Source organism: Nylanderia fulva, unplaced genomic scaffold (genome assembly GCF_048542155.1).
Source record: "Nylanderia fulva isolate GAGA-0341 unplaced genomic scaffold, ASM4854215v1 Scaffold86, whole genome shotgun sequence".
Classification (NCBI taxonomy): Eukaryota; Metazoa; Arthropoda; class Insecta; order Hymenoptera; family Formicidae; genus Nylanderia; species Nylanderia fulva.
Genome location: NW_028190982.1, coordinates 311,337 through 335,449, shown reverse-complemented (window position 1 = coordinate 335,449; position 24,113 = coordinate 311,337). Strand labels below are relative to the sequence as shown.

General features: G+C 45.5%; 4 protein-coding genes across 5 annotated transcripts in view; 1 reads left to right on the top strand and 3 right to left on the bottom strand.

The window, feature by feature from the left end:
* The window catches only part of LOC146719798 (uncharacterized), a 192,963-nt gene that overhangs the window by 77,585 nt on the left and 91,265 nt on the right, over positions 1 to 24,113 (top strand).
* Positions 1 to 24,113, bottom strand: part of Argl (Argininosuccinate lyase) — a 105,231-nt gene that overhangs the window by 24,810 nt on the left and 56,308 nt on the right. The gene's annotated exons all lie outside the window — the stretch shown is intronic.
* Positions 9,471 to 11,715, bottom strand: LOC146719800 (uncharacterized). The gene is made up of 2 exons (XM_085489516.1): positions 10,149 to 11,715; positions 9,471 to 10,042 (listed from the first exon to the last, which is right to left on the bottom strand). The coding sequence occupies exons 1-2, from the start codon at positions 10,187 to 10,189 to the stop codon at positions 9,475 to 9,477; spliced, it is 609 nt and encodes a 202-aa protein (XP_085345642.1). The 5' UTR covers positions 10,190 to 11,715; the 3' UTR covers positions 9,471 to 9,474.
* Positions 17,581 to 22,105, bottom strand: LOC146719799 (uncharacterized). Its single transcript, XM_085489505.1, has 2 exons — positions 20,285 to 22,105; positions 17,581 to 20,211 (listed from the first exon to the last, which is right to left on the bottom strand). Exons 1-2 carry the CDS (start codon positions 21,163 to 21,165, stop codon positions 19,815 to 19,817), a joined length of 1,278 nt encoding a protein of 425 aa, XP_085345631.1. The 5' UTR covers positions 21,166 to 22,105; the 3' UTR covers positions 17,581 to 19,814.

Genomic DNA, 24,113 nt, shown 5'->3' with positions numbered 1-24,113 from the left:
TGTATACATGTAATAGAATTTGGGGTGAAACTAGTGAATATTGTTGGCCATTTGAACCAACACCATCACCACCGCCATCACCACCGCCATCACCGCCATCATCGCCAATTGTAGATTACTCGTTGCCATCTATTTATTTGGATGAATATTTAGGTGTGCAACATATGCGAAAAATATATCAACGTTTCTGAGAAACGTTGTATCATAATTGTAAGAGACATGTCTTCGCGGGAGGTGTAAACATAATGATGGTCAGCTACTGAGCAGCCGCTAGTTTTGTTTCGACGAAGATCATCTTTCTGAGATAATTGCAATCACACATGAAGAACAAAGGGCTGGGTGGAATATATAATGAGGACCTATGCGCTCTCAAATCATAGCACGGTGACCGCGAGAGCACATGCTTTCCTCAAGGAAAATTCGGGCGGCAAAAGTTTAGTTGCTATACGTTAACAAAAATGCGGACCAAAAGTACATTGACTTACATCGTGTGTCATAATTGTGGGGAAAAAAATGTGTCCCATACCAGTGGATAAAGACATTTTGAACGACGTTTCTGACGACGTCTCTGATGACGAGATGGAAGTGGAGGTCATCACGATCTCTGATGACAAGAAAGAAGAAGAAGACGACGAATATAACATGTACGACCCTGTGTACGACAGGGAGGTGAATATCGTCCTGAACGATATAGAAGAAATGGAAATCGTGCCGGACATTATCCGACAAGAAGAAGAAGAAGAAGAAGAACATCAGCAAATAGTAGACGATGGCTAAAAACCAACAATGTTGCGTACGCGAAGTGGGTTTCCCCTTTTTTCTTTTTCGCGTTGACCGCGGACGCCGGTATCGCTCAGAGAGAGCGCGAAGGAATGAGCAGCTGACAAGAGAACTCTCGAGAGATAACACTCCGAATGCAGTATCACAAATTAGTTTATTTTTCGAGTACACGTTCAGTCTTAGAAGTTATGTCCGAATTACTCAGCCGATCTGTAGTCGTTCTGATTTTCGGTGTCGCTGACTTTACAATTTTTCGAGGAGTGAACGCTCAGAGTTGGGGCGTTCTTCGCCGAGGCGCGAGATTTCGACACGACCTCTTGGAGGGGACGCTCGTTTTTTGCGAAGAATCACGATTGGCCGGTATTGATTTCCGACCGAGTGAAGGGACCGAAATCACGCGGTCAACGGCTGATTGTTCATATCGATCAATATTGATAACTGCTGTCCTTGCCTCGCTGACGGGGAATAACAAGTTTGTTTTGAAAAAGCGGGTTCTTACCTCTAACGTTTATTTTTACTTACAATTAATTTGACACGAAATTACCATTCAAATTATTTGTCTGTTTCTTAACATACCGCCCACCTCGAAACAATAGTTTCGAAAAAAAAAAAATGCAAGTGACTCATGAGGCAGAAAAGGTTTCGAGTAGAATTGAGCGAGGCGTTCGGCATGTCGAGGCGAGACTTGACATCACTTGTCGGCGCTTTCCGACTTCTCAATATCGATCGGCAGAAGGCACAGTCTACCGATCGGACGCTTGTACTCGGACGACGCCGTTTTTACCGTAACAACGCGAACCAATTCGTCGAGATCCGGGTGACACAAAACAACGCGGCTGAGCTCCCACTTGCACGGTGGAAGCAGTGGATTGCGAAGCAAAACCAACTGTCCCACCCGAATATTTGGCTTCTCAATATGTCGCCATTTTCCCCGCTGTTGCAGCATGTTAATATAATCGCTCTGCCACAACTTCAAAAACGCTCGGTGAGCTGCCGAACCAACTGCCATCGAGATAGGCGATTTTCTTTTACCTGTAACAGGGAAGGCTCCGGACTCGAGTTGAGAGCAGCACCAATGAGAAAATGCCCGGGGGTCAGCGGATCGTATGTATCTATCGAGTCGGAGAGCGGTGCTATGGGCCTAGAGTTGAGGCATGCCTCGACGTTACAAAGAAGCGTGGAGAACTCTTCGAACGTCAGCGTGTGCGCTTCAACCACCCGGCGAATGTGGTGCTTCACGCTTCGTACACCGGCCTCCCATAGGCCGCCAAAATGAGGGGCGGAGAGAGGCAGAAAATGCCACTCGACATTGTCCGAAGCCGTCCTGTTCAAAAAAACGGGATCGCGAAGAGCCGCTCTAAACGCGACTGTGAGTTCGCGGTCCGCTCCGACGAAGGTGGTCCCGTTATCGGAGTACACCGCCGTCGGAAGACCCCGTCGAGCCACGAATCGCGAATAGGCCCCCAAAAATGCCGGAGTGGCGTACCTCTCGACCAACTCCAAGTGTACCGCGCGCGTTGCCATACACACGAATATGGCGATGTAGGCCTTTCGGGAGGCCACTCCGCGCCCAGACATCGCTCGAACTAGTATCGGGCCAGCATAATCCACTCCGCAGTGAATGAATGCGCGCGCGGGAGGAGAGACTCTGAATTGCGGGAGGTTCCCCATAAGCTGTGTCGGGACGGCAGCTCGCTCGCGAGTGCACGCGACACACCGATGGATGACCGATCTGACCGCACCGCGAGCTCGGATCACCCAGTACCTTCGCCGCAGCGTAGCCAGAGTAAGCTGGATGCCGGCATGGAGATATCGCCTGTGAATATCCTGTATGAGGAGTTGGACGAGAGGATGGGGCGCGAGAACGATCGGATGTTTGACGTGAGCCGGGATGGGCGCCCGCGACAACCGCCCACCAACACGAATTATTTGATCTTCGTCCAAATACGGCGCGAGAGGCAACAGTACGCTTTTCGATGAGAGCGCGTCTCCCCTTCGAAGCGCGGTCAGCTCGCGCGCGAATAGCTCCGCTTGAATGGTTTTTACCCAAAAGTTCGTCGCGCGTTGAATTTTGTGACCCGTCAAGGATGAGGGACTCTCGACGCGCTCAGCCGGCAACGTAATACGTCCGCGAGTACGCGAGATAAATCGCATAACGTAGGCGGTAATGCGCATTAACTTCGGCCACGACGAGTGGCGCGCGGCGAGATCCCACACGACAAGGTCTCTCGACATCGCGACGAGAACCTGCGTCTTTACATTTTGTTCCATTGAGGTCTCAGGGTGAGGGTCGACAGGCACCGGCCAGTCGGAGATCGGAAGCCTAAGCCACAATGGACCATGCCACCACAACGGATGGGATGCGAGCTGATGCCCGGGAATTCCGCGAGACGCGCAGTCGGCGGGGTTGTCGATGGTGGGCACGTGTCGCCACGAAGCGGAGGGAAGTCGGGTCTGGATTTCCGCGACGCGATTTGCCACGAACGTTTGCCACCGTGACGGATGTTGCGTAACCCACGCAAGGACGACCGTGGAGTCCGTCCAGCAGTAGCACGGAACCTCGGAAAGGTGGAGGGACGTGATCACGAACTCCATTAATCTGGAGAGCAGCACCGCTGCTGCGAGCTCCAATCGCGGAATGCTCAGTGATTTAACGGGCGCGACCCTAGACTTTCCGACGAGGAGCATCGAGGAGACCTCTCCGGAGATCGAGAGAAACCTCAGATAAACCACGGCTGCATACGCCTGAGAGGACGCGTCCGCGAACCCGTGCAGCTCGCAGGCCGTCGTATCCGATCCGCGTCAAACCCATCGATCGAGCTGAAGGCCATCAAGTGACAGGAGTGACGCCCGAATAACTTACCACTCATCAGCGAGATCGGGGGGAAATTGGTCATCCCAGTCGAGCTGTGATTGCCACAGTCGCTGAAGAAAGATTTTTGCCGTTATTGTGACCGGAGTACTCCACCCCAACGGATCGAATATTCGCGCGATATTCGAGAGAATCGATCTTTTCGTTATCGAGACAGAGGGAGGGCAGGAAATGCGGAACTGAAACACGTCCTTAGCGGGGTGCCAGCATATCCCGAGGACTTTAACCTTTTCGCCTGGTTAAAGGTCCTTGCTGCATGCCAAACCGTGATCGCTGTCATCAATGTCGCTCAAAAGAGCCGACGAGTTACTGGACCACTTGCGCAAATTGAATTGGCCGCAGCGCAGCAGTGAGCATACTTGCTCGCGCGCCTGCCGAAGCAGAGGGATATCGTCGGCGCCGAACAAGACGTCGTCAACATAAATGTTATTCGTCAGGACGGACACGGCTAACGGATAGGAATGCCCTTCATCGCGGACCAGTTGGCGCAGCACTCGTAACGCCAAAAACGGCGCCGACGCCATGCCGTACGTCACGGTCAAGAGCTTATATTCTTGCACGCGCTCCGTCTCGGTATCCACCCATAATATGCGTTGATAATTTGTGTCACGCGGATCAACGACGATCTGCCTATACATTTTCTCGACATCGGCCGAGTATACGTAGCGAAACTGTCGCCATCGCATCACGACCGCCGCCAAGTCCGTTTGTAGTTTCGGTCCTGGAAGCAAATTATCATTAAGCGATTTCCCGCTAGACGTTAGACTCGACGCATTGAATACCACGCGCAAGTGTGTGGTCGCACTACCGTCGCGAAAGACGGGATGGTGAGGAATATACACGCACTGAGAGGATTCTGAGAGAGGTGAGGCTTTGCGCATGTGTCCCAGAGCTTCGTATTCCCGCATGAAATTGAAATATTGTTGTTTTAGCTCGGCGTTAATTTCAAAGCGTCGAAGTAAGCTTTTTAGACATCGCTCAGCGGTATCGCGAGAACGACCGATATTAATGAGAGGATCACGTTTGAATGGAAGGCGCACAATGTATCGGCCGTCGGAACAACGCGAATGAGTGGTCATGAAGTAATCCTCGCATCGTTGTTCCTCCGGGCCGAGTACAGTCTGTCGCGGAACTTCCTCGATCTCCCAAAATCTTCTCAGTTCGCGATCGAGCGCAAGCGACGTTGAGGCCGAACAATGTTGAACAGTGATTGTTCGGCGGGATTGAAGTGAAACACTCGTAGGGCCGGATACTGCCCATCCAAAAATAGTATTTAATGCATAGGGCTGCCCGCGAGGTCCCTTCCGCATTTCGCCAAGGAATATCTCGCCATAGATATCGGCGCCGATGAGGAGCTCAATGGGATCAGAACCATTGAAGTGAGGATCTGCTAGGGCGAGATCCGCGAGATGATCCCAGTTGCACCTGGCTCGATCGAGCCCCGAATTGTAATCAGCGAGTGAAGGCAAAATCGGCGCAGTGATTGTGAGACTCGGCTCTGATTTATTTTGCGGCGAGATCGTAATTTGAGCTGCAAACTTGCAGTTACTCGTTTTAAGACCGCAGATGGCAGAGAGTGAAAATTGATCTTGGAAACGACGCAGTCTTAAGGTTTGTGCAAGCCGAGCGGACATGAAGGTTATCTCCGATCCCGGATCGAGCAACGCTCGCACGTTCGCGTCGCGACCCGCCGGTGAACGAACCGTGACTCGCGCCGTCGCAAGGAGTACCGGAGTTCGATGCGATAATTCTTGCGAAGCAAACAACGCTACCGCGCCGCGATCACCTCTCGCTTCGACCGGCGAAGTCGATTCAGCAGTGACCACCGAGGCGGTAGCGCATGAGCCTGAATCAACATGGAGCATCGAATGATGCCTTTTCTGTCATCGGCGACAAGTGTATTGGCTTGGGCATGAATACAAGGCGTGTTTCGCACTGAGACAATTAATGCACCTTTGGTGCTGTTTGATGAACTCCATGCGTTGACTCGGACCTTTCTTAACAAATTGCGGACACTTACTCAAGTAATGACTCGCCTTACAAATCGGACACGAGACTGGAGACGTGGTGGCGGCGTTCACGGAGGCGGATCTTGACGGACGCGTGAGCTTAGCCGCGTTATGAGGCGTGAGTTCTTCCAAGGCTTGCATGCGCGCGGAGATAAATCTATCTAAGTCCTCGAATGTTGGAATCGCGGCATCATCGCCTCCTTTCAGTCGCCACGCCTTGTGCGTGGCGTGATCAAGTCGCTGAGTGACGAGATGAACTAGGACATCACTCAAAATTTCGTCTGACGACCGGTGGAGATTTCTAAGCGACGCGATAGCTCGATTGGCTTTATCCTGTAGTTCGCTAAGCTCGACGGCCGATTCGCGTGTGACGGCCGGCAGGTTGCATAGCGCGGAGACATGCACGCCGACCAGTCGCCGTTTGTTATCGTAGCGCGAGACTAGCAATCGCCAAGCGACTTCAAAATTGTCGGCGGTGACTGGGACAGTTCGTATCGATTCCAGAGCACGCCCGGAGAGACTAGACGCTAAGTAATGCATGCGGGAAAATGCAGTTAACTCTGTATTTTTAATTATGAGCGACGTGAATCGATCGCGAAAACTCTCCCAGTCCTCATGAGTTCCCGAGAACGGAGGTATATTGATAGACGGTAGGTGCGACAAGGAGAGTAACGCGGAGGGATTACCGAACGCCGGTGGACTTGCCAATGGAGTTGAGTTGAGAGGAGGCTCCAATTCTTCGAGGCATTCCGTCATGTAGTCCGCCGTCCTCTGGAAGATCTCCTCGTGTTCCTCGAACTCCGCATTGTCGAAGTAACCGACGTCCTTCCGTTTGGTCCCTGGGAAGACATGGACCAGCGCAGCGTGAGAGGCCGTGCACAGCGCCCAAGCTTCTTTCAGGCCCGTCAGTCGCGATCGAATTAGCGCTGGCGTATAATTGTTCTTTCCGAGTTTTTTAAAATTCGGAAGAGCTCGCGCCACCGAGTGCAGTTGTGACTGCTGCTTGGCAAGCAACTGCTCACTCATGATGTTGTCAGATCTCCGTCACAGTGGTCACTTCCAAGGTCGTTGAGCTTCCACAATTCCTTCGATCCGGCTCGAAGGACCAACAATGTGATCGCGTGATCGAGTCGTCTCGCGAGAGTACATTGGATAATCGAGTCATCGTATCCCTTGATGTGAACACGAGGGTGTGCGTAATGTATTCGTACGTCGCACCGTGGGGATCAATAAAAATCTGCATTCCCTGTTTCATGAGAAACAGGGATAGATTTGCAACCATTGACGTCATCCAGAGGCACGAGACGATGCGATACAGAGATGTGCCGCATCACCACTGCATCGACTGCCAGGAAAGATTGTTCACAATCTTCCTGGCCAACATGTGTCCAGTGTGCCAAGGATGTAAGTATATATATATATATATATATAAAATATAATATAGTTTTTTATTTTTATAAATATAAAATATTTAATATATTTCATTTTATAAAAAATAAATATTTTATAGTCTCTCCTTCGCGTCTCTTTCCTTTGAGCCTCTCTCTCCTTCGCGCTTCTCTTCTTCGCGTCTTTATCGCCGCGTCGGCTCTCTCTCCTTCGCTCCGCGTGGGCCTCTCTCGTTGCGCCGTCGTTGCGGCCCACTGTATATCTCGAACGCGTAGACACACGGGGGTGTAAACAAGCGCTGATAATCGAGCGCGGCTGCTTTAGATATTGATAGCGTCTGGTGATATAGCCCTTTGTGAAGATTTTTTTTTGAGTGAGGGTGAAGACTTGAGAGATGTCTATTTGCAATGGACATTATAAAGGTTCGAGCAGCAGCTTCTGCAACAGCAACAGCGGAAGCAGCAATACCAAAAATGACGGGAGGATACCTGCACCGTATTCACCCCGAAATAGTAAGTATTAAAAAATAAATAAAAATAACTGTAATATTACTTTATTATATTTATAATTAATATTTTCAGATGATCCAAGTCCTCCTCCTGAACGAGGAACCGGAAGTACCGCCGGTTTCCCCGGATATGGAGGAGTGGCAGGGAGGGAGGGAGAGGCAGGAGCCCACTAAGGAACAGTGGGTCAGGTGGCAGAGGGCGAGAAGGCGGGAGCAGCTGGACGAGCTGTGGGGCGACGTCCAATGGCTCCGCAATTTAGAGGATCATTGTCCGGAGATAATGGCCAATACGTTCGACCTGGTGGAACTGTTCGAACCACCAGAGCCGTTCGATTGGGGCCCGATTCTCCGGAAACTCGAAGGCGAGTACTGGAACGGTAAGAATAATTGAAAAAAAATTTTTAAATATATTAAAGTATTATAATGTTAAATTAATAAATTATTACTCGTTCTGCTTACAGACCCATCGGCTAACGTTCCAGTAAGACGACCTCAGCCGTCGCCCCACCACCACCGCCGTCGCCGCCGGCGCCGTTACAGCCGCAAACCTCGTCCCCGCAACCACCCCTTTCATTATTAAGGTTTTATTTTTTATTGTTTATTTTTGTATATCTTTATTTTTATATTTTTTATATTTTTTTATAGTTTATATTTTTATATTTTTTTATTTTACATGTTTTATTTTTTATTTTTTATAATTATACATACACACACACACATACACACACAGTAAAAAGGGTTTGGAGTCACTAAATACCGCGGGAGTGATGAACCGTGGGGTCGTTATCTCTACTGTGACACACACACATACGCACACACACACACACACACACACACACAAGAGGTGTAAATCCGACCGGCAACCTCCACGTGGTACATCTCGGGTAACGCTAATGCCGGCGGTATTGTAAAAATAAAAAAATAAAAAAATAAAAAAATAAAACATATATTTTATTATAAAAAAATATAATATAAATGAACCTTTTCCCATCCCTTCCCTGCAAACAAAAAAAATAATAATTAATAAAAAATAATCTCTCTTCGCGCCTCTCTTTCTTTTGTGCCTCTCTCTCTCCTTCGCGTCTCTCTCGCAGCCGCCGGATCCAAGCATGGATGCGGTCCGCCGGCTCTCTCTCTCCTTCGAGTCCTTCTCTTTTGCGTCTCTCTCTCCTTCGCGTCTCTCTTTCTTCTTCGAGCTTTTCTTCTTCGCGTCTCTCTCGCAGCCGCCAGATCCAAGCATGGATGCGGCCCGCCGGCTCTCTTTCCTTCGCGCCGTATTTCTCGGCGCTACTTGGCGCAACGTCTTCTCACGCTGCGTCTTATTTCGCCGTCTTTCTCACTCTCACGTTGCGTCTTATTTCGCCGTCTCTCTCACGCTGCATCTTATTTCGCCGTCTCTCTCTCGCGCTGCGGCCCGTCGTCTTTTTCTCTCGCGCTCGCTGAGGCCCGTCTTCTTTCTCTCTCGCGCTCGTTGCGGCCCGTCGTCTTTCTCTCTCGCGCTTACTGCGGCCCGTCTTCTTTCTCTCTCGCGCTCGTTGCGGCCCGTCGTCTTTCTCACTGCGGGTCTTCTCTCTCCCACTGCAGCAGAATCTAGGCATGGATCTCGATGCGGCCCGTCTTCTAGATATCTCTGTCTCTTAATGAGACCGTCGCGTGCGCCTCGCGATACAATTATTGATTTTCTCTCGCCGCGTCTTATCTCTAACCTTGTAAGATAAAAATATCGATTTTTTCTCGCTGCCGTTGCTGCGGCAATGTCCTTGACACGATAATTATCTCTCGCAAAATATGTAACAGGTGGCGCGCAAATAAAGTACACCGATATATAGACTTATAACTAGATTTATTCATCTTATATTTATTACATAAAATATATATATATATATATATATATATATATAATTTCTTCGTACATATTACGAACTAAAGGCTAAAGTCACCAGCTCGCAATCGACGAGTTGATGCTTGTTGAAGGCGTCGCTAGCGCGTATCGCATTCGGCAATTCTGTAGCATCCGTTACAGTGAATGCAATATTGGAGAATTGCGTAAATTTGACATCGACCGTTGCAATTAGTCTCATTAATCGATCAAACATTATTTCGATGCATGATTCGAGCTCGAACATACGATGTAACGTCGATTCGATCATCATCATACGTACATCTGCAGATTCGAGACTTATGAGTTTGGTGTCGTTTATCTTGTAAAATCGCACTGTTAGCGGTCCAACACTTATGAAATTATACACTTCGTTGTTGGGGGAGTCATTGTTCAGATAATTTTGAATAGCGTGACGTTGCTTGTAGAGTCCTTTCCACGTTTCGATAGATAGTATTAGCTGTTTTCCTCGATTATCTCCTATGGCGATCTCCACGTAACTCGGCGGATCCACTCTGATGACAATTTCGAGGAATTTGAATTCCGTGGTTGTCAGTGCGTATCGCCTTGCCAATATACGAACCGCACGAGGCTCCAGCGAAACGCTGTAAAAATTAGATAAAAATTATATCTCGTACAAAAATATAAAATAAAAAAAAATATAAGAAAAGATAAAAGTATAAATACAAAATAGAAAAAAGTTACACTTACTCGTCGCATTTCTTCTCGCACGTTTCATCACGTCTCGGCATGTAGTATCGAGGGTATTAAAAAGTGAACCACTCGCCAGAACAGTCGACGAAAGACTGATCGTATAAAGATACTAATAATTGAGTAACGCTAATTTTTAAAATATTGGGAGAAGGGGTAAAACGAATTCCTAGAAATATATGTTTGGTGAGAAGGGAAGAGAAAGAACAAAGAGAAATGTTTAAAAATACTAGGAGAAGGGGTAAAAGGAATTCGTAGAAATACGATCGCGTGAGAAATTTTTAAATGTAGTGGGGGGTTAAACGAATTCTTAGAAATACACATATCTGGTGAGGGAGGAAGGGAGGGAAAGAAATAACAAAGAGAATAGTATGTAAACAATATGTTTATTCAAAAAACGGATGATCGTCGCGATTGGCCGACCACCAATTAAATAATTTAAATACATTTTGTAACGCGCAATTTTTTACATGTTTAACACAACGTACAGTATATGTGGAATCTAACTTATTTAATGCAGATACATCTTCATATATGGCATCCAAGGTCTCAATGGTGAAACCGCTTCTCACACGATCCTGGTCTATTATTTCGGCCAGCCATTCTCGCTTTTCAAGTCCTTTTACATACACGAGAGAGGACTCCTCTTCTTCGTCCTCGTGTACATGTTCATTTACACCAACGATAGCTGCTGTAATCAGGCTCTGAGCCATGCTGTATGGGACGTTTCCATCCTCCCATTGTAAGCCGTGATGATGCTGAGTTAACCACGAGGTCTGACTCCTTTCCGATTTTATGAGCACGCTCCATGGCACAGGGCATGCAAAGAAATAGTGTGACAGGATATATCCTCTTTTCAGGATTGCCGCTTCCTTCACAATAAATCGTTTATTTAGGCTTTAAACTCCAATCTCACACCCACCGTTGCGCTCTTGACAGATTCGTTTTGTCGAGAACAATTGATAATCACAAACGGACCGGAATGTAGAAATGACGTGACGGTGAGACTCGGCTCGAGATACTCGTATCCGTAATAATTTTTGCAGAAACGCGCATACGTGTCGTACAGAATTGACCATCTGTTTTTATCAAAATCCAGATTCATATCGTCGTACGGATAACATTCCGAGTTCAGATAGAGTTTTACGTTGGTTAATTTACAGTCGTCGAATCGGCTCGTATCCTCGGACATAACGTTTTTTCGGCCTGTCTGTAGAACAAAAATTACGTATCGCGGTTTCTCCAGTTGAGTCGCGGTCTTAATGGCCCACGAATGCTTGGTCGTGCGCTGCAACAGCGGAAACTCGTATAGATTCCACGAGCGGAAACCCATGCTGAGGTAACGTCCGCTTTCCAGAGCGTGCAACAACGACAGCTTCTTAATCTCGCTCAACAACACGTGTGGCATTCGCCATTGTATCTTGAATATGTTGAGCACAGGCTCCAGTGCAGAATTTCCATACAGACAATTATTATCGTTGCGCGCTCGTATTAAGATTAACTCATGACGCGCATTAATCACCACGCGTCTGTAATCCTCGCAAAATCCCAGCAACATGTTGAGCGGTACACAAAAATTAAAGTATCCATTACAGTAGTCGGGGAAACCCAGCCGGCATTTCGCATAATCACGCTTCTATTGGATGACATTGTTACGGTTTTTCAGCAGACTTATTATTCCCACATTTCTGTTGCGATCATTCTCCACACCGTCGAGTTTGTAGTGAATCTTGTCAAACATGAATGCGACGCAATTATTTCCCAGCACCACATTGGATCCCTCAATTGGATGATTTATCCTCAGTTCGCCCTCGATGTAGAGAAAACTCTCATACGGCAACGTATACAAGTCCTGTTGTTGTATGGATATTCTTATCTCGTCGCTGTATCCGAATGTTGTGTTGGCAAACGGGTTGTATGTGTGAGTCTCAATCTTGACGATGCGATCGTCAAAGACTGGCTCTTCCTCGATGTTGAGAATCTCCGTCATTGTTCAGGTCGTAACCCGCACCGCAAATCCCAAAGATTGTAAAAATGCAACGTTTGACGAGATAAGTTTCTTCGTGGTTGATTTGTTATTAGGTGCAAATGTTGCTGCTGGCCTGTTGTCCCTCCTCGTGTATTTATTCAACACGAGCATCCCGTTGCACGAGATGTTATCGCTGCCGCCGCTGCGGCCCGCCGTCGTACGTGCAATCTAACTGTTATCTCTTCTCCTCGAAAATCGAGCAATCGTTCCTCCTGGTCGACAACTCGTAACGTTTAATCCGTAATGCTCCGCGCGAAGACCGGCAGGTAAATGATCTGCGCCGGCGTTTCCGATATCCTGGTAATACCTTCGGTGAAAATTCGTGTATCATGTGAACGAGTTTACCGTTGCTGTATGCACTCGCGGTCACGTTACATTCTATGCGGATAATGTTCACTTTGATAATATTAATCGGCATGTTCGATTCGTACCACATTCGATATAGTGTGATAAGTTTCAAAATCAGACCGAGCTCGTAGTCCGCGTCGCTCAAATCTATGGGTGGAAAGTAGATTGCCGCAAGGACGCTACTTTTCCTAGTCAATGTTAGTGTTAGCGACATGTTGACAAAACTGAGTTAAATAGCGCAATGTCAGCCTTTAAATTTGCGACGAGAATTCAATCTCTTGAAGAAACTACAAGCACAATTATCCGCAGATGCTCTGATCATACGTTTGATAAGAAGCGCGATTGTATTCCAAATTCGACACATTTAAATGTCGCACCATTTCCTCGGGGGGTCGAAGATTGCCAAAACTATCGAAATAGATTGCGCGATCTCCCCTTTTTGCATACGCCATCCAAAGAGTGCCAGGGCCATCTGTGTTGTCTAGATTGACAATACCGCTCTCATTTTCTCGCGCGCCATTTATCGATAAATTATTGCGCATGAAAACATCTCTAAAGTACGGAATGCGCATACGTTTTGCCAGTTGTAGCAATTGCACATTGATAGTTACACCTCGCGGCATTTTTAACGTCTTTTTGACGTTTTTTTCCCTCGCTCCTCGTCCGTATTTGTAAGGGGCTAGATACAGGCCGCGACCTTCTATGGCGCGATTGTGGCGTAGTATCTCTTGCAACTGACGTTGCGCGGCTTTATTGTCGTTTACCGCTTTTGCTACGCCAGCCGCTCCGTCAACCAGGGATCCGAGCGCGCCCAGCATTGGTAGAATTGGCAAAAATCCGCCTCGTTTTGCTGCCGGAAGTATCCTCCTCTTCTTCGTCTTTCTCTTCTTTGTCCTCGTTCTCAAGCCCATGCCGAGCTTCGTCTTGGCTTTCATCGCTGCCCAGACAGCTGTGGCCGCGGCTCTTTCACCGAGACTCGAGTCTTTCGCGACAATGCGAGTTTTCGCTTTCTCGGCGAGTACTTTATCCGCCGCGTGTCTCTCGGTGAGTTCGCTGCTCCGAGAGTATGCTATATCGTGCTCACGGCACGCCTCGTCCAATGGATTAACACTTTGATCGCCTCTAGCCAATCGCTTTTCCAAACGAGTTCCCGGGCCGCAAAACTGTTAGCCGGGGATATGAAGCTCGACCGGAAGTGCGTTTATCGCACGATTTAATAAACCTGTGTCTATTTTCGTTGACATTCGCTGCAATCTCTAGACATTACTGAGCAAAGCGCGAGTCCGCGCAGCTATAAATAGATGGACGTTCGAGGTCAAATCGGGAGTGGGAAAAATGAAAATCGTGCGACAACCTCTGGACGATACAAGTAATGAATTACGACGTCAGAGTACGCTGCAGCGTGAACAAAGATGTGCGCAAACACGGTAAAATGCTACCGACAACTATACGCGCGATTGTTTGCGGCTCCTCAAACTGCGGTAAAATTAACGTGTTGATAAGCCTGCTGGAAAGTCCGCACGGTGTGCGTTTCGAGACCGTGTACGTGTATTCGAAATCGCTGCAACAACCGAAATATTGCTATCTAGAGGATTTGTTGACGTCGATTGACGAAATCGACTACTTTACATTCTCCAATAACATGACGTCATTCCACCGAGCGATGCATGTCCAAATTCAATTTTTGTTTTTGATGACGTGGCATGCGACAAGCAAGATACGATAAGAGAGTACTTCTCAATGGGACGCCATTCAAACATCGACTGCTTCTATCTCTGTCAGACATACGCGAGAATACCGAAACATCTTATACGCGACAACGCAAACCCTGCTAATCCTGTTTAAACAGGACGCCATCAATTTGAAGCACGTGTACAACGATCACGTAAATACCGACATATCGTATGAAGATTTCAGTGAGTTATGTCGTGCTTGTTGGCAGCAAAAGTATGGATTTCTAGTGATAGGCAAGGACAGCTCGCTTACGAACGGGCAATACAGAAAAGGATTTAACGAGTTCGCGATACCGCAGAGCCATTAGTCGTCGCCGACAATCCTCCCACGGAAAAACGTCGAGAGGGGATAAAAACTCTAGAGAGTGCTGCCGACATGGCTGATAATATTCGCGAGAAAGCGTGAAAAGACGGTCAAGGAGATTGCGAAGACGTCTGAATCGATCCGCAAGAAGACCGGAAAGATCGATGACGATATTGAAGTCAAGACTCACTTTAAACCTATTATCGAGCCGCTACAACAGATTGTCGATAACGCGACGATTTTAGTGAAAAACGAGCCTAACACTAACGAGGGCGGTGTGAAGATCGAGACGCGGTATAAGGGGGAGACAACGAAAAAGAGAAAACGTAAAACCATCAAGCGATATAAAGAGGAGGAGGAGGAGACACCGAAAAAGAGAAAACATGTGCAAGATATTTCGAGGCCATTGGACGCTTCACTGCCGATAACCTTTACACCGAAAAGCGCACAACTTGTGAACCCGTCCGAAATATCCCTTTGACACTGGTTAAAATCGTTGGAAGGTCAACAAATGATGCGAAAGAATTTGGGGCCATTAGGACAAGAGTACATGGACGCTCTCTTCGGTGCTGATGAAAAGAAAGAGATTGATAATGTATACAGAGTCTATTTTGGCGAGAATGAAATGCGCATCGGAAACAAGCGATTCGCTATGATTATATTGTCATCTTTGTCAATCGACAAAGATGACAATATAATCATAGGCGACACGCGGTACATTGGAACGCCAGGATTGTACGAGTTGATCTTCAAGAAAAGACCTGATTACCGGGAGGACGATTTGCGAAAATACAAGCACATATTATTGACGATAAATGCACATAAACGCAATTTTGATGCCCAAGATTGTGTGAAAAATAGCAAGGGGGACAAGTACAAATATATAATCGCATCGTTGACACGGATTGAATCGGACGACCCAAAATCTGGCAGGGGAATGCCTCGCGCTATGACGCTAACCGACAATAAAATTGATTACGTGCATTGGGACGACCCGAACGAGCTAGTGGATCGCCTACGATTGCTCGATGCTTTGCGCCAAGCCGAGAACAACGCGCACGACAACGACATCCTGTCGATTATCGAGGAACTGCAGGAAGCGGGCATTATTATAAATTAAACGGGATCCCGACAATCTATTCAGTCCATCGCGTGACACTTTACAAAGCATTGAAAAAAATGTCTATCAATAAATTTGGATTATTCGAGAGGAGAATTGATACAACCGGCGATCATTGGCACACATTGATGAGAAGATGTGTGCGTAAAAACGCTCTATGTCGCGTCGCTACAGATTATGACGCGAGATCGCGCAAGATTCGCCGTGCAGCGCTACCTGAGGCGGATACCGATGCCGTCAACAAATTGTACCTGGAACAGTGCTTTAAAACATTGATGATCCAACAGAAAGAGTCAGATGAAAAGCTGGCTGCGTTAGAGAAGGATGTACGAGCGTTAGAGACTGCGATAAAAGGACTTCTGCGTGCGCCAAACATTACCTTAGAAATATCTATCTAATATGCGGTATACTCCGAAACGTCTGTCACACAAACGGCTAGAAGCAGTAGTTGCAAACAGTTGTCGAGAGCTACGAAGGATTATCGGTGTGCTATCAATTTAAAATGAGCAACGAGAGTTTTGTGACCACCAAACTCTGCAGTAACAAGTCTAGCAGTGAACGGTCTGTCAACTGCTGCGAACGAGGCTACGAACGGGTCAGAAACGGTTGCGAACGAGGCTATGAACAAGTACTTAAAGGTTACGATTGCCTCATGTACGGCTGCGAACGGGCCAGGGCGGACTACGAACGGGTCAGAGGCGACTGCGAAAAAGGCTGCGATCGAGTCAGGAGCGATTTTCGAAACTGTCAAGGACGTGAGTGAACGGCTAGCTAACCCGAAAGAACGAGAATCTAACCTGAAAGAACGAGGCATGAACGTGAAAGAACGAGAATCTAACCCGAAAGAACGCGAGCGTTAAATAAAGAACCAAAATGAATAGTGAAAAGAACAACAACAACAACAAGCAACATAGTTTGGAGAGACGGCAATTGGTAAATGAGTTGCATGCGTCAGCGAGAAAAAATTTCCCTCGAAGACATGTCATAGTGCGAGGATACGATGATCTGTGGCAAGTCGACATTGTCGAGATGCGTCCGTATTCCCGTTTCAACAGAGGTTACCACTACATACTCACCATCATCGATGTGTTGAGCAAGTATGCGTGGGCTGTACCACTCAAGAGTAAAGGAGGAAGCGAGACAGCTGACGCAATCGCCGCGATAATTCGAGATAGCAAGAGATGCTCGAGAAACATGCAAACCAATAACGGGAAGGAATTTTACAACGCCGATGTGCAATGGCTTATGTGAAAACACAACATTAATCACTATTCTACATATTTGGTATTGAAAGCGTTGGTCGTCGAGCGATTCAATCGCACGCTATAGAATAATCTGTGGAAGATGTTTACGCTGAATGGCACGTACAAGTGGATCAATACACTGCCGCGCTTCGTATCGGCTTACAATACACGCAAGCATCGAACGATCGGCATGCAACCTGCCGACGTTATCTCCGCGATCGCCGAAAGACTCTTGGCTACCGTGTACAATTGTGTAAAAATTGCGGGTCCGGCAAAGTTCAAAGTAGGTGATCAGGTACGCGTCAGCAAGTACAAACAACTTTTCGAGAAGGGATACACGCCAAATTGGACAACCGAGGTGTTTAAGATTGTTAAAGTGCAGCATACTAATTCCGTAACATATCTACTCGAAGATTATTGCAAGACATCTATCGCTGGAGCGTTTTACGAGCACGAGTTGCATCGCGCAAATTATCCGGATGTGTATCTCGTGGAGAAAATACTGCGCAGGAGGGGTGATGAGGTTTACGTGAAATGGCTGGGATTTTACAGTTCGCACAACTCTTGGATACATAAGGACAATGTTATTTAATGTACCTCATATTTTATTCAACATTATATGAAATATATAACAAAAACAATATAACCCTTATTACTACATCCTTACAATATAATAAATATAATAAATATAATAAATATAATAAATATAATAAATATAATAAATATAATTTACAGCGGTATTCGATAATGTCCCCACGGTAAGATGTCGGTCGACTCAGGTACGACATACTGCTTGTTGTCGTAAGAACTTAGAGCAATTTTCGTCTCGCTGATGGTATACACTTTATGCAATTTCGATCTTATACACGACTGCTGATGCGTCATTTCAATCTCGTCGTTAAGGCAGCGCGTATAATCGTCAAACGTTATCGTTCTCGTGACAACATTACTTTTGACACCTTTTGCCTTCTTCGTGTCCTTTTTACCATCCACCCTCACCGCGTACATTTTTGCTCTAAGCCCGACAAATTCGGTCATTATCGCGCCGTTATTTTCATCTTTCATCAGACCCGGCACCTTTTTATTCGCGAGCGGTATACCGTACGCATTATTCGCTGCGTAATCGCTGGTATCAAATCGAGCGATATCGCGTTTCAAATTTTCATAGACATCCTGGCATTTAATTTGATATATTAAATTGTCTGTATCGGTATACATTACCCGGCATTTGTCACGATAGAGCGGTGACATGTATTCGTGGTGGAATTCATAAAAACATACTTTCGATATGTCGAGTATGCACATGCCGACATAGATTGGTTTGTAGATTTTAACTTCGAGTTTGCATAGTTCTACGGCAACCAATTTTTTCGAAAATATGCTTCTACTATAAAAATTCGGTTTCGCGATTATTGCTTCCGCGCCGTATCATCCGTCCCACTTTGTTATTAATTTTACGTCCACATGATTACGCACATTTTCCATCGTCTTGCCGAATACCGCATTATTCATTAATTTATACAAATTTTTTTAAATCATTTTTCGCTTTGGTTCTAAACTGTGTGTTGAGTTCGATGTATTTTTGAAGCCACGCTGACTGCGTGAATTGTAGTATGCGGTATATTTTTGTTATGCGTAGCCCGTGGCGCGTGCACTGCTGCAGATTACGATAGTGTATTACGTAGCGCTTCTTATCGTAAAGCGTTGCGAGGAGTTTATACTCCTGCTTGCCGGGCGGTTTATCGCGCGTCGGGCAAAACGGTAGGTCAATGTGCGCGTCATGAAGATACTGCGGATACTCTAAATCTACTTCGAGAATATAACCTGTAGGCGAATCTTGCGCAATAGATGATACGTCGAAATTCGACACATCGTCGACCCACCGAAAATAGGAATACGGCAATTGCTGACACATTGCCCATCCGTACAAATTATTCACATCAAAGTACATTAGGTAGGATGAGGGTTTCGATGGGTCGTACGATTGCATGTACTTGTTATTAGCACGCGCGTATCGGCCTGAACATTGACTAATTGTAAGACCGCCGCGTATACCCCGCTCGATAAACATAATAATGTCAATGTCTATTAATAATTCGAATGTAATATTTGTATGTTTTAACATGGCGTCCCATGTATATTCGGAGAGAGTATAGTAATACGCGGGGTCGAGTCCGTAACTTTTTACACAACTGTCGCAAAAATTTTCACATATGTCTGCCAATAACAAGACATCAATTTTTAAATATAAATCGCTATATTTGCCTAGCGTTCAAAGGGAGAATCTGTTCCAGACATTCTCGGCGTGCGCGTAATCACTCTCGGATACAGTGTCACCAGTCAGGGAGCTGTAAAATGATTCACGCGGCGGTAAACATGTGTCTTGTAATCTGTCCACGCAGTTTATATATTCGTACGAAAACACGCCCTTCTATGTCAATAAATGGAACGTATCTGCCGATAAATTTTGGAATTCCGATTGTAAAATTTTTAGTTTTTCTTTATTCAAAAAAGACGCCAGTTTGTCGAAACTAGCACTGAGAAATTTATACGAATCGATAAAGCGTAATTTGATATAATTTTTCGCATTGTTGTCTTGCGTCAATCTAACAGTTTTCGAGAATGATATATATTTTCTTCGTTATCGGCAGTAATTCGATTTTCCCTTCGAACGCTGTGGCTATGTCCTCAATAATGAAATGCGCGTAACCGGACAGATTGTGAAAGACTATAGGAATACAAAAAGATTCTTTGTAATTTAAGTTACAATTTGAGTGCGCGGGATTCCTGTACCGCCCGGTGAGATGGCAATGATCGCGAACACGTGTATTGTCTTCATCAAACGGACGTTCGCATATATGACAATGCGTCGCGCTGCGAAATTTTAATCACTCGTCAGGCGTTAAATTTACCATGGGGACATTGGTTGTTAAAATATTTTTTATGCGTATTGCTAAATTTTTAAGCTGTTTGGCGAACCACGCAACGCAATCGACACTACGGCGGGAATTATAAGTAGATAACGAACTGTCAAACGAACACTGTACGTAATACGCGATGCTGAATACTTGATGGTGTTGATACTTTTTGGCATCTTCGGTCTTTGCCAAAACACACTTCAGATCGGCGTACATGACGAACGGAAGCCGCTCCTTCCTCGTGTAATTGTCAAAGCTGAGCCACTTGTCCTTGTCGCTCGGCAACCGGATAGCGCAATCGTTCAATTTTCCGCAATCTTCCGTATGCGTCGCTAATTGGTCCTTCGAATAGAAATAATGTAGGCATCTGTAAAAATAAAAAATAATTAATTACAATTATTTTTTTAAATATAATTTAAGTTTAATAAATATATACTTACCGATCGCATATATATTTTCTATATTTGTGTTTGCTCAGTTGCGAGCTTACGAGGCAAGACAGATTTTTTATGCACGTGAAATGCCCCACTCCGTGTTTGTCCTCCACGTACAGCAGATTGACGTGTCTGTCATTCTTTTTTTCCGAAAGACCTAACGGGACGATGTTCTCGTTGTCGATGATGTACACGTTTACGGAGATGTCGTTTGCCAGTTCAAAATTTTTAATTTGGTTCACAGTCACTGGAAACTCAATGTTTTGGAGATTCAGCACTGTGGTGTAATGCGGATAGGAGGATTCTCGTTCTACATGTCTTTCAGCGGGGTAAAGAGCGGCCACCACTGACCATGCAAAACACGCATTGTTCGCTGATAGCACATTAACCATCGCTCTTTTTGCTCTAATTTTTCGCGGTAATGTGATACGGCATCCCGCGCGCATTGGATTGTACTTATTTACATTCACAGTTAAATCTATTATCTGCGACAATGCCCAGCCGCTATCGCGTTCCTGGAACTCTTCTAGCGATGCTAGCGTGGGCTCGATTACGCGGTGCTCGTACCACTCGCGTACATCAGACATGCGAAAGAGTTCAAAGTTTCTCGTGTTGATACTTTTATTAGCGCACTTGCCACCGGAGACAAACTCGCCATTGTAAACGGTGTTCACTTTCACACTGGCGTGTCTCTGCAGCACATTCTCCACGTTCTCGACTACAATGTCTGCGGCATTTTCCAAAAATTGACGCGGTTCGATATAGTCTGCGTTAATTACCGCACCGGTCAATATACGGCTATCGAACGCCGTATTGATCTTGCGCCAAACGTCTTTGCGCGTTATTGCCGCCGCCGCCAATGAATCCAGGCACGGATTCACCGACATACCGTCTCTGCAAGCGCACCTTTGCACCCTCGAGTCGCGCTATTCTCGCCACCAGAGATTGCCTATGTCCAATCGAGAGACGCGTACGCTTGACACGACTGTGTTCTTCCAGTTCTTCGATAAACTCTTTGCACTCTTGCAGCCATCCGAAATATTCGATCAAGGTTGCGACTTGCCGGGAACGCTCTAACAGGTTGCGCTCAACATTCTCCGCGTTCTCCATTTTTGTTGTCTGTCACTTTTTCATACTGTATTACTACTTGTGATCACTAAACTTTATTTTCTTGCACATCGAATGAGGAGAACGTGCGTTCTCGTGGTCACCGTACTATGACCCGGCAGCAGCATCGGTCCTCATTATATATTTCGTTCAACCCTTTGTTCTTCAACGTGCAATTGTTAATTTGCAAGAAATAATTGCAATATCTACCCGCTGATAATTCTCTGAAATACATAGATAAAGCCGCCGCTCGGCAGATCATTGTTACCTCCCTGGTGTAAATTTTACCCCGTCGCAAGCGGCGAAGACATGTCGCAAGGTCGCAAGCGGCGAGGTCGCAAGCAGCAACACGTTTGCCCCCAATGCCGCAAAATATCTCCGCTGATATTTCTTAGAAATAAACAGATAACGTATAGATCAGCAGCAGTTGAACAGCCGCGCTCGCAGCCACGTATAGGGGGGGGAGGGAAGAAACGCAACCTTCTTAGTAATAGATATCTGATTGTCGGCGCTCGCCAAAGAAACGGCTACAGCCCTTTTGTTCTTAATAATTCTTAGATTTAGATTAACCAGAATTTTTACCTTATCTTATCTTGGATTTTCAGAGAAAATTTAAATATTGCAGGATTTTCTACGGAAATTTAGATATCTTATCTTGTAATAGATATCCGCTTATCTTGTTTATAAACATATCAGGTAACATGAGCCGATAAGAGGCCCTTATCTGGTAACCTGAGCTAATAAGATAAGCTTATCTGCTGATAAGACCCCCTCTTCCGCGTGACGTCATTCCCTCGCCCCCGATTCTCCCCAGCCCCTCACCCCCCTCATTGCTCCCGGGTTAGAACCCCCATAGTATATCTACTCATTTTCCCTTGTAGTATGAGAATATCGGAACACAGTATGAACAGAACTTTAAACATGTTAACCCTCAGTTACCTCTCTGGGTTACGTTAACCCATATCAAAAATGATTTTTTCGAAATTTTAGAAGATTACTTTTTACTTTTTCTCAAATATCTCGAGTCGTAGAAATCTGGTGACATTTGTACCGGTATATTCTTCTTTTTACTGTCTGGCGTATCGATTGATAAAAATACTTTAAAATAGCTTTATTAGAGCCAGAAATATAAACAAAAGGAGACTCTGGGTTACTCTAACCCATGAGTGGTAAAATAGGGTGGCTAAAAATGAGTGGTAACTGAGGGTTAATATAAGTCAAACGTCAACTAGCTAATGATGTCAAATAATTTCATACAATATTTATGTAAAGATAAATATTTATATTAATTATTTTGTAAATATTTTTAAACTAAATTGTTATTCTTTTTATTTACCGTTAATATGACGTATTTTTTTCGTATTTAATTTTTGTCGTGAGAATTATATATAAGGCTGGGAAAAACGGAAATTAATAAAATTAAAAATGTCATACAATTATTTCTATTGTGGTGATAAATACCACATAAAGAAAAGCGAAGAAAATTTTATTAAAAATTTGATTATATCATAGAATAAAATGCGAGTTAAAATAATACGTATATAAACAGATGTCGCGACCGAGCATACAAAACAATAATAACAATTATAAAAAGCGTGCGACCGACATGACTAACACGAAATGATAAATAATAAAGCCCGAAGATAAGGAGAAAAATAAAAAAGGTTAAAACAAAATAGGCAAAAAGATCACGGCTCTCAATCCAAACGGAGAAAAATTTATTAACAGGCGTCCGCGTAAAAGTTATTGTTCTCGATAAAATTAATAAAATGTATTCTTATATTATGGCTATTGAATAAATGAGGTGTTATTGTGATAAATATTATATATAAATAATTCTTTTGACTTTTTCACATATTTATTCTTGCACGCATTAACTCGAATAAATCCACAAAGTGGTGACCCCGACGTGATCTTATTGTTAGTGCGATAGACTGAAGGAGTGCATACGAACAGAGTGACACTGAAATCGCGGAGTGAGAGGACAGCCGAGAAGAGTGAGAGTGATGGTTCTAACCCATGACGAGGTTGGACCACCGCCACAAACGGAGATGCAACAGCCGCAGCAGAAGACGGTAAAGGTCTTTGATAGAGATCGACCAACTATCTCCCTTATTTTTACCGGGCGCGAAAATAAATCGCGTAGGAATGAGAATGCCAGAATTCACTCCGAGCAATCCAGAACTCTGGTTTAGAATAATCGATCAAAGTTTTCAAGTTGCTGGAATCACGACGGATGCTACGAAATTCGATTACGTTTTTACGGCAATTGGACCGCGACATACAGTGGAAGTACGCGATATAATAATAAATCCGCCAGAACGAGCGTACGAAACATTAAAAAACGAATTGATAAAACGCCTTAGTTTGTCACAAGAACATAAAACGCGACGGCTCCTTGAACATGAGGAGATTGGCGATCGAGATTGAAAGCCGTCTCAATTTTTAAGACATCTCCGCGGACTGGCCGGAAACGTGATAGGAGATGAGGTGCTTCACACCATTTGGTTAAGCCGATTGCTCGCGTATATACAACCGCATTTAGTGACGCGTACGGGCGATACATTGGAAACGCTCGCGGATATGGCGGATGCGATAGTGGAAGCAACGAGAGCACCTGTGTTGCAAACCGCGGAAGTTCATCCGAGGACTTTTCCGGAAGCCGAGAGAAGTAGTATTGCCGCGTTGGAAGCGAAAATGAATTTACAGATTACGCAGATGCGATTGA

What these genes read in the sequence shown, in the direction of transcription:
- LOC146719800 (XM_085489516.1), bottom strand. Translation starts at nt 10,189, where the DNA reads ATGCCGAGACGTGATGAAACGTGCGAGAAGAAATGCGACGA. An exon ending in TGCGAGAAGAAATGCGACGA is followed by an intron (nt 10,043 to 10,148) that starts GTAAGTGTAACT and finishes TAATTTTTACAG; the next exon opens with CGTTTCGCTGGAGCCTCGTG.
- LOC146719799 (XM_085489505.1), bottom strand. Translation starts at nt 21,165, where the DNA reads ATGTCGGTGAATCCGTGCCTGGATTCATTGGCGGCGGCGGCAATAACG. An exon ending in AGAAAATATATATGCGATCG is followed by an intron (nt 20,212 to 20,284) that starts GTAAGTATATAT and finishes TTATTTTTACAG; the next exon opens with ATGCCTACATTATTTCTATT.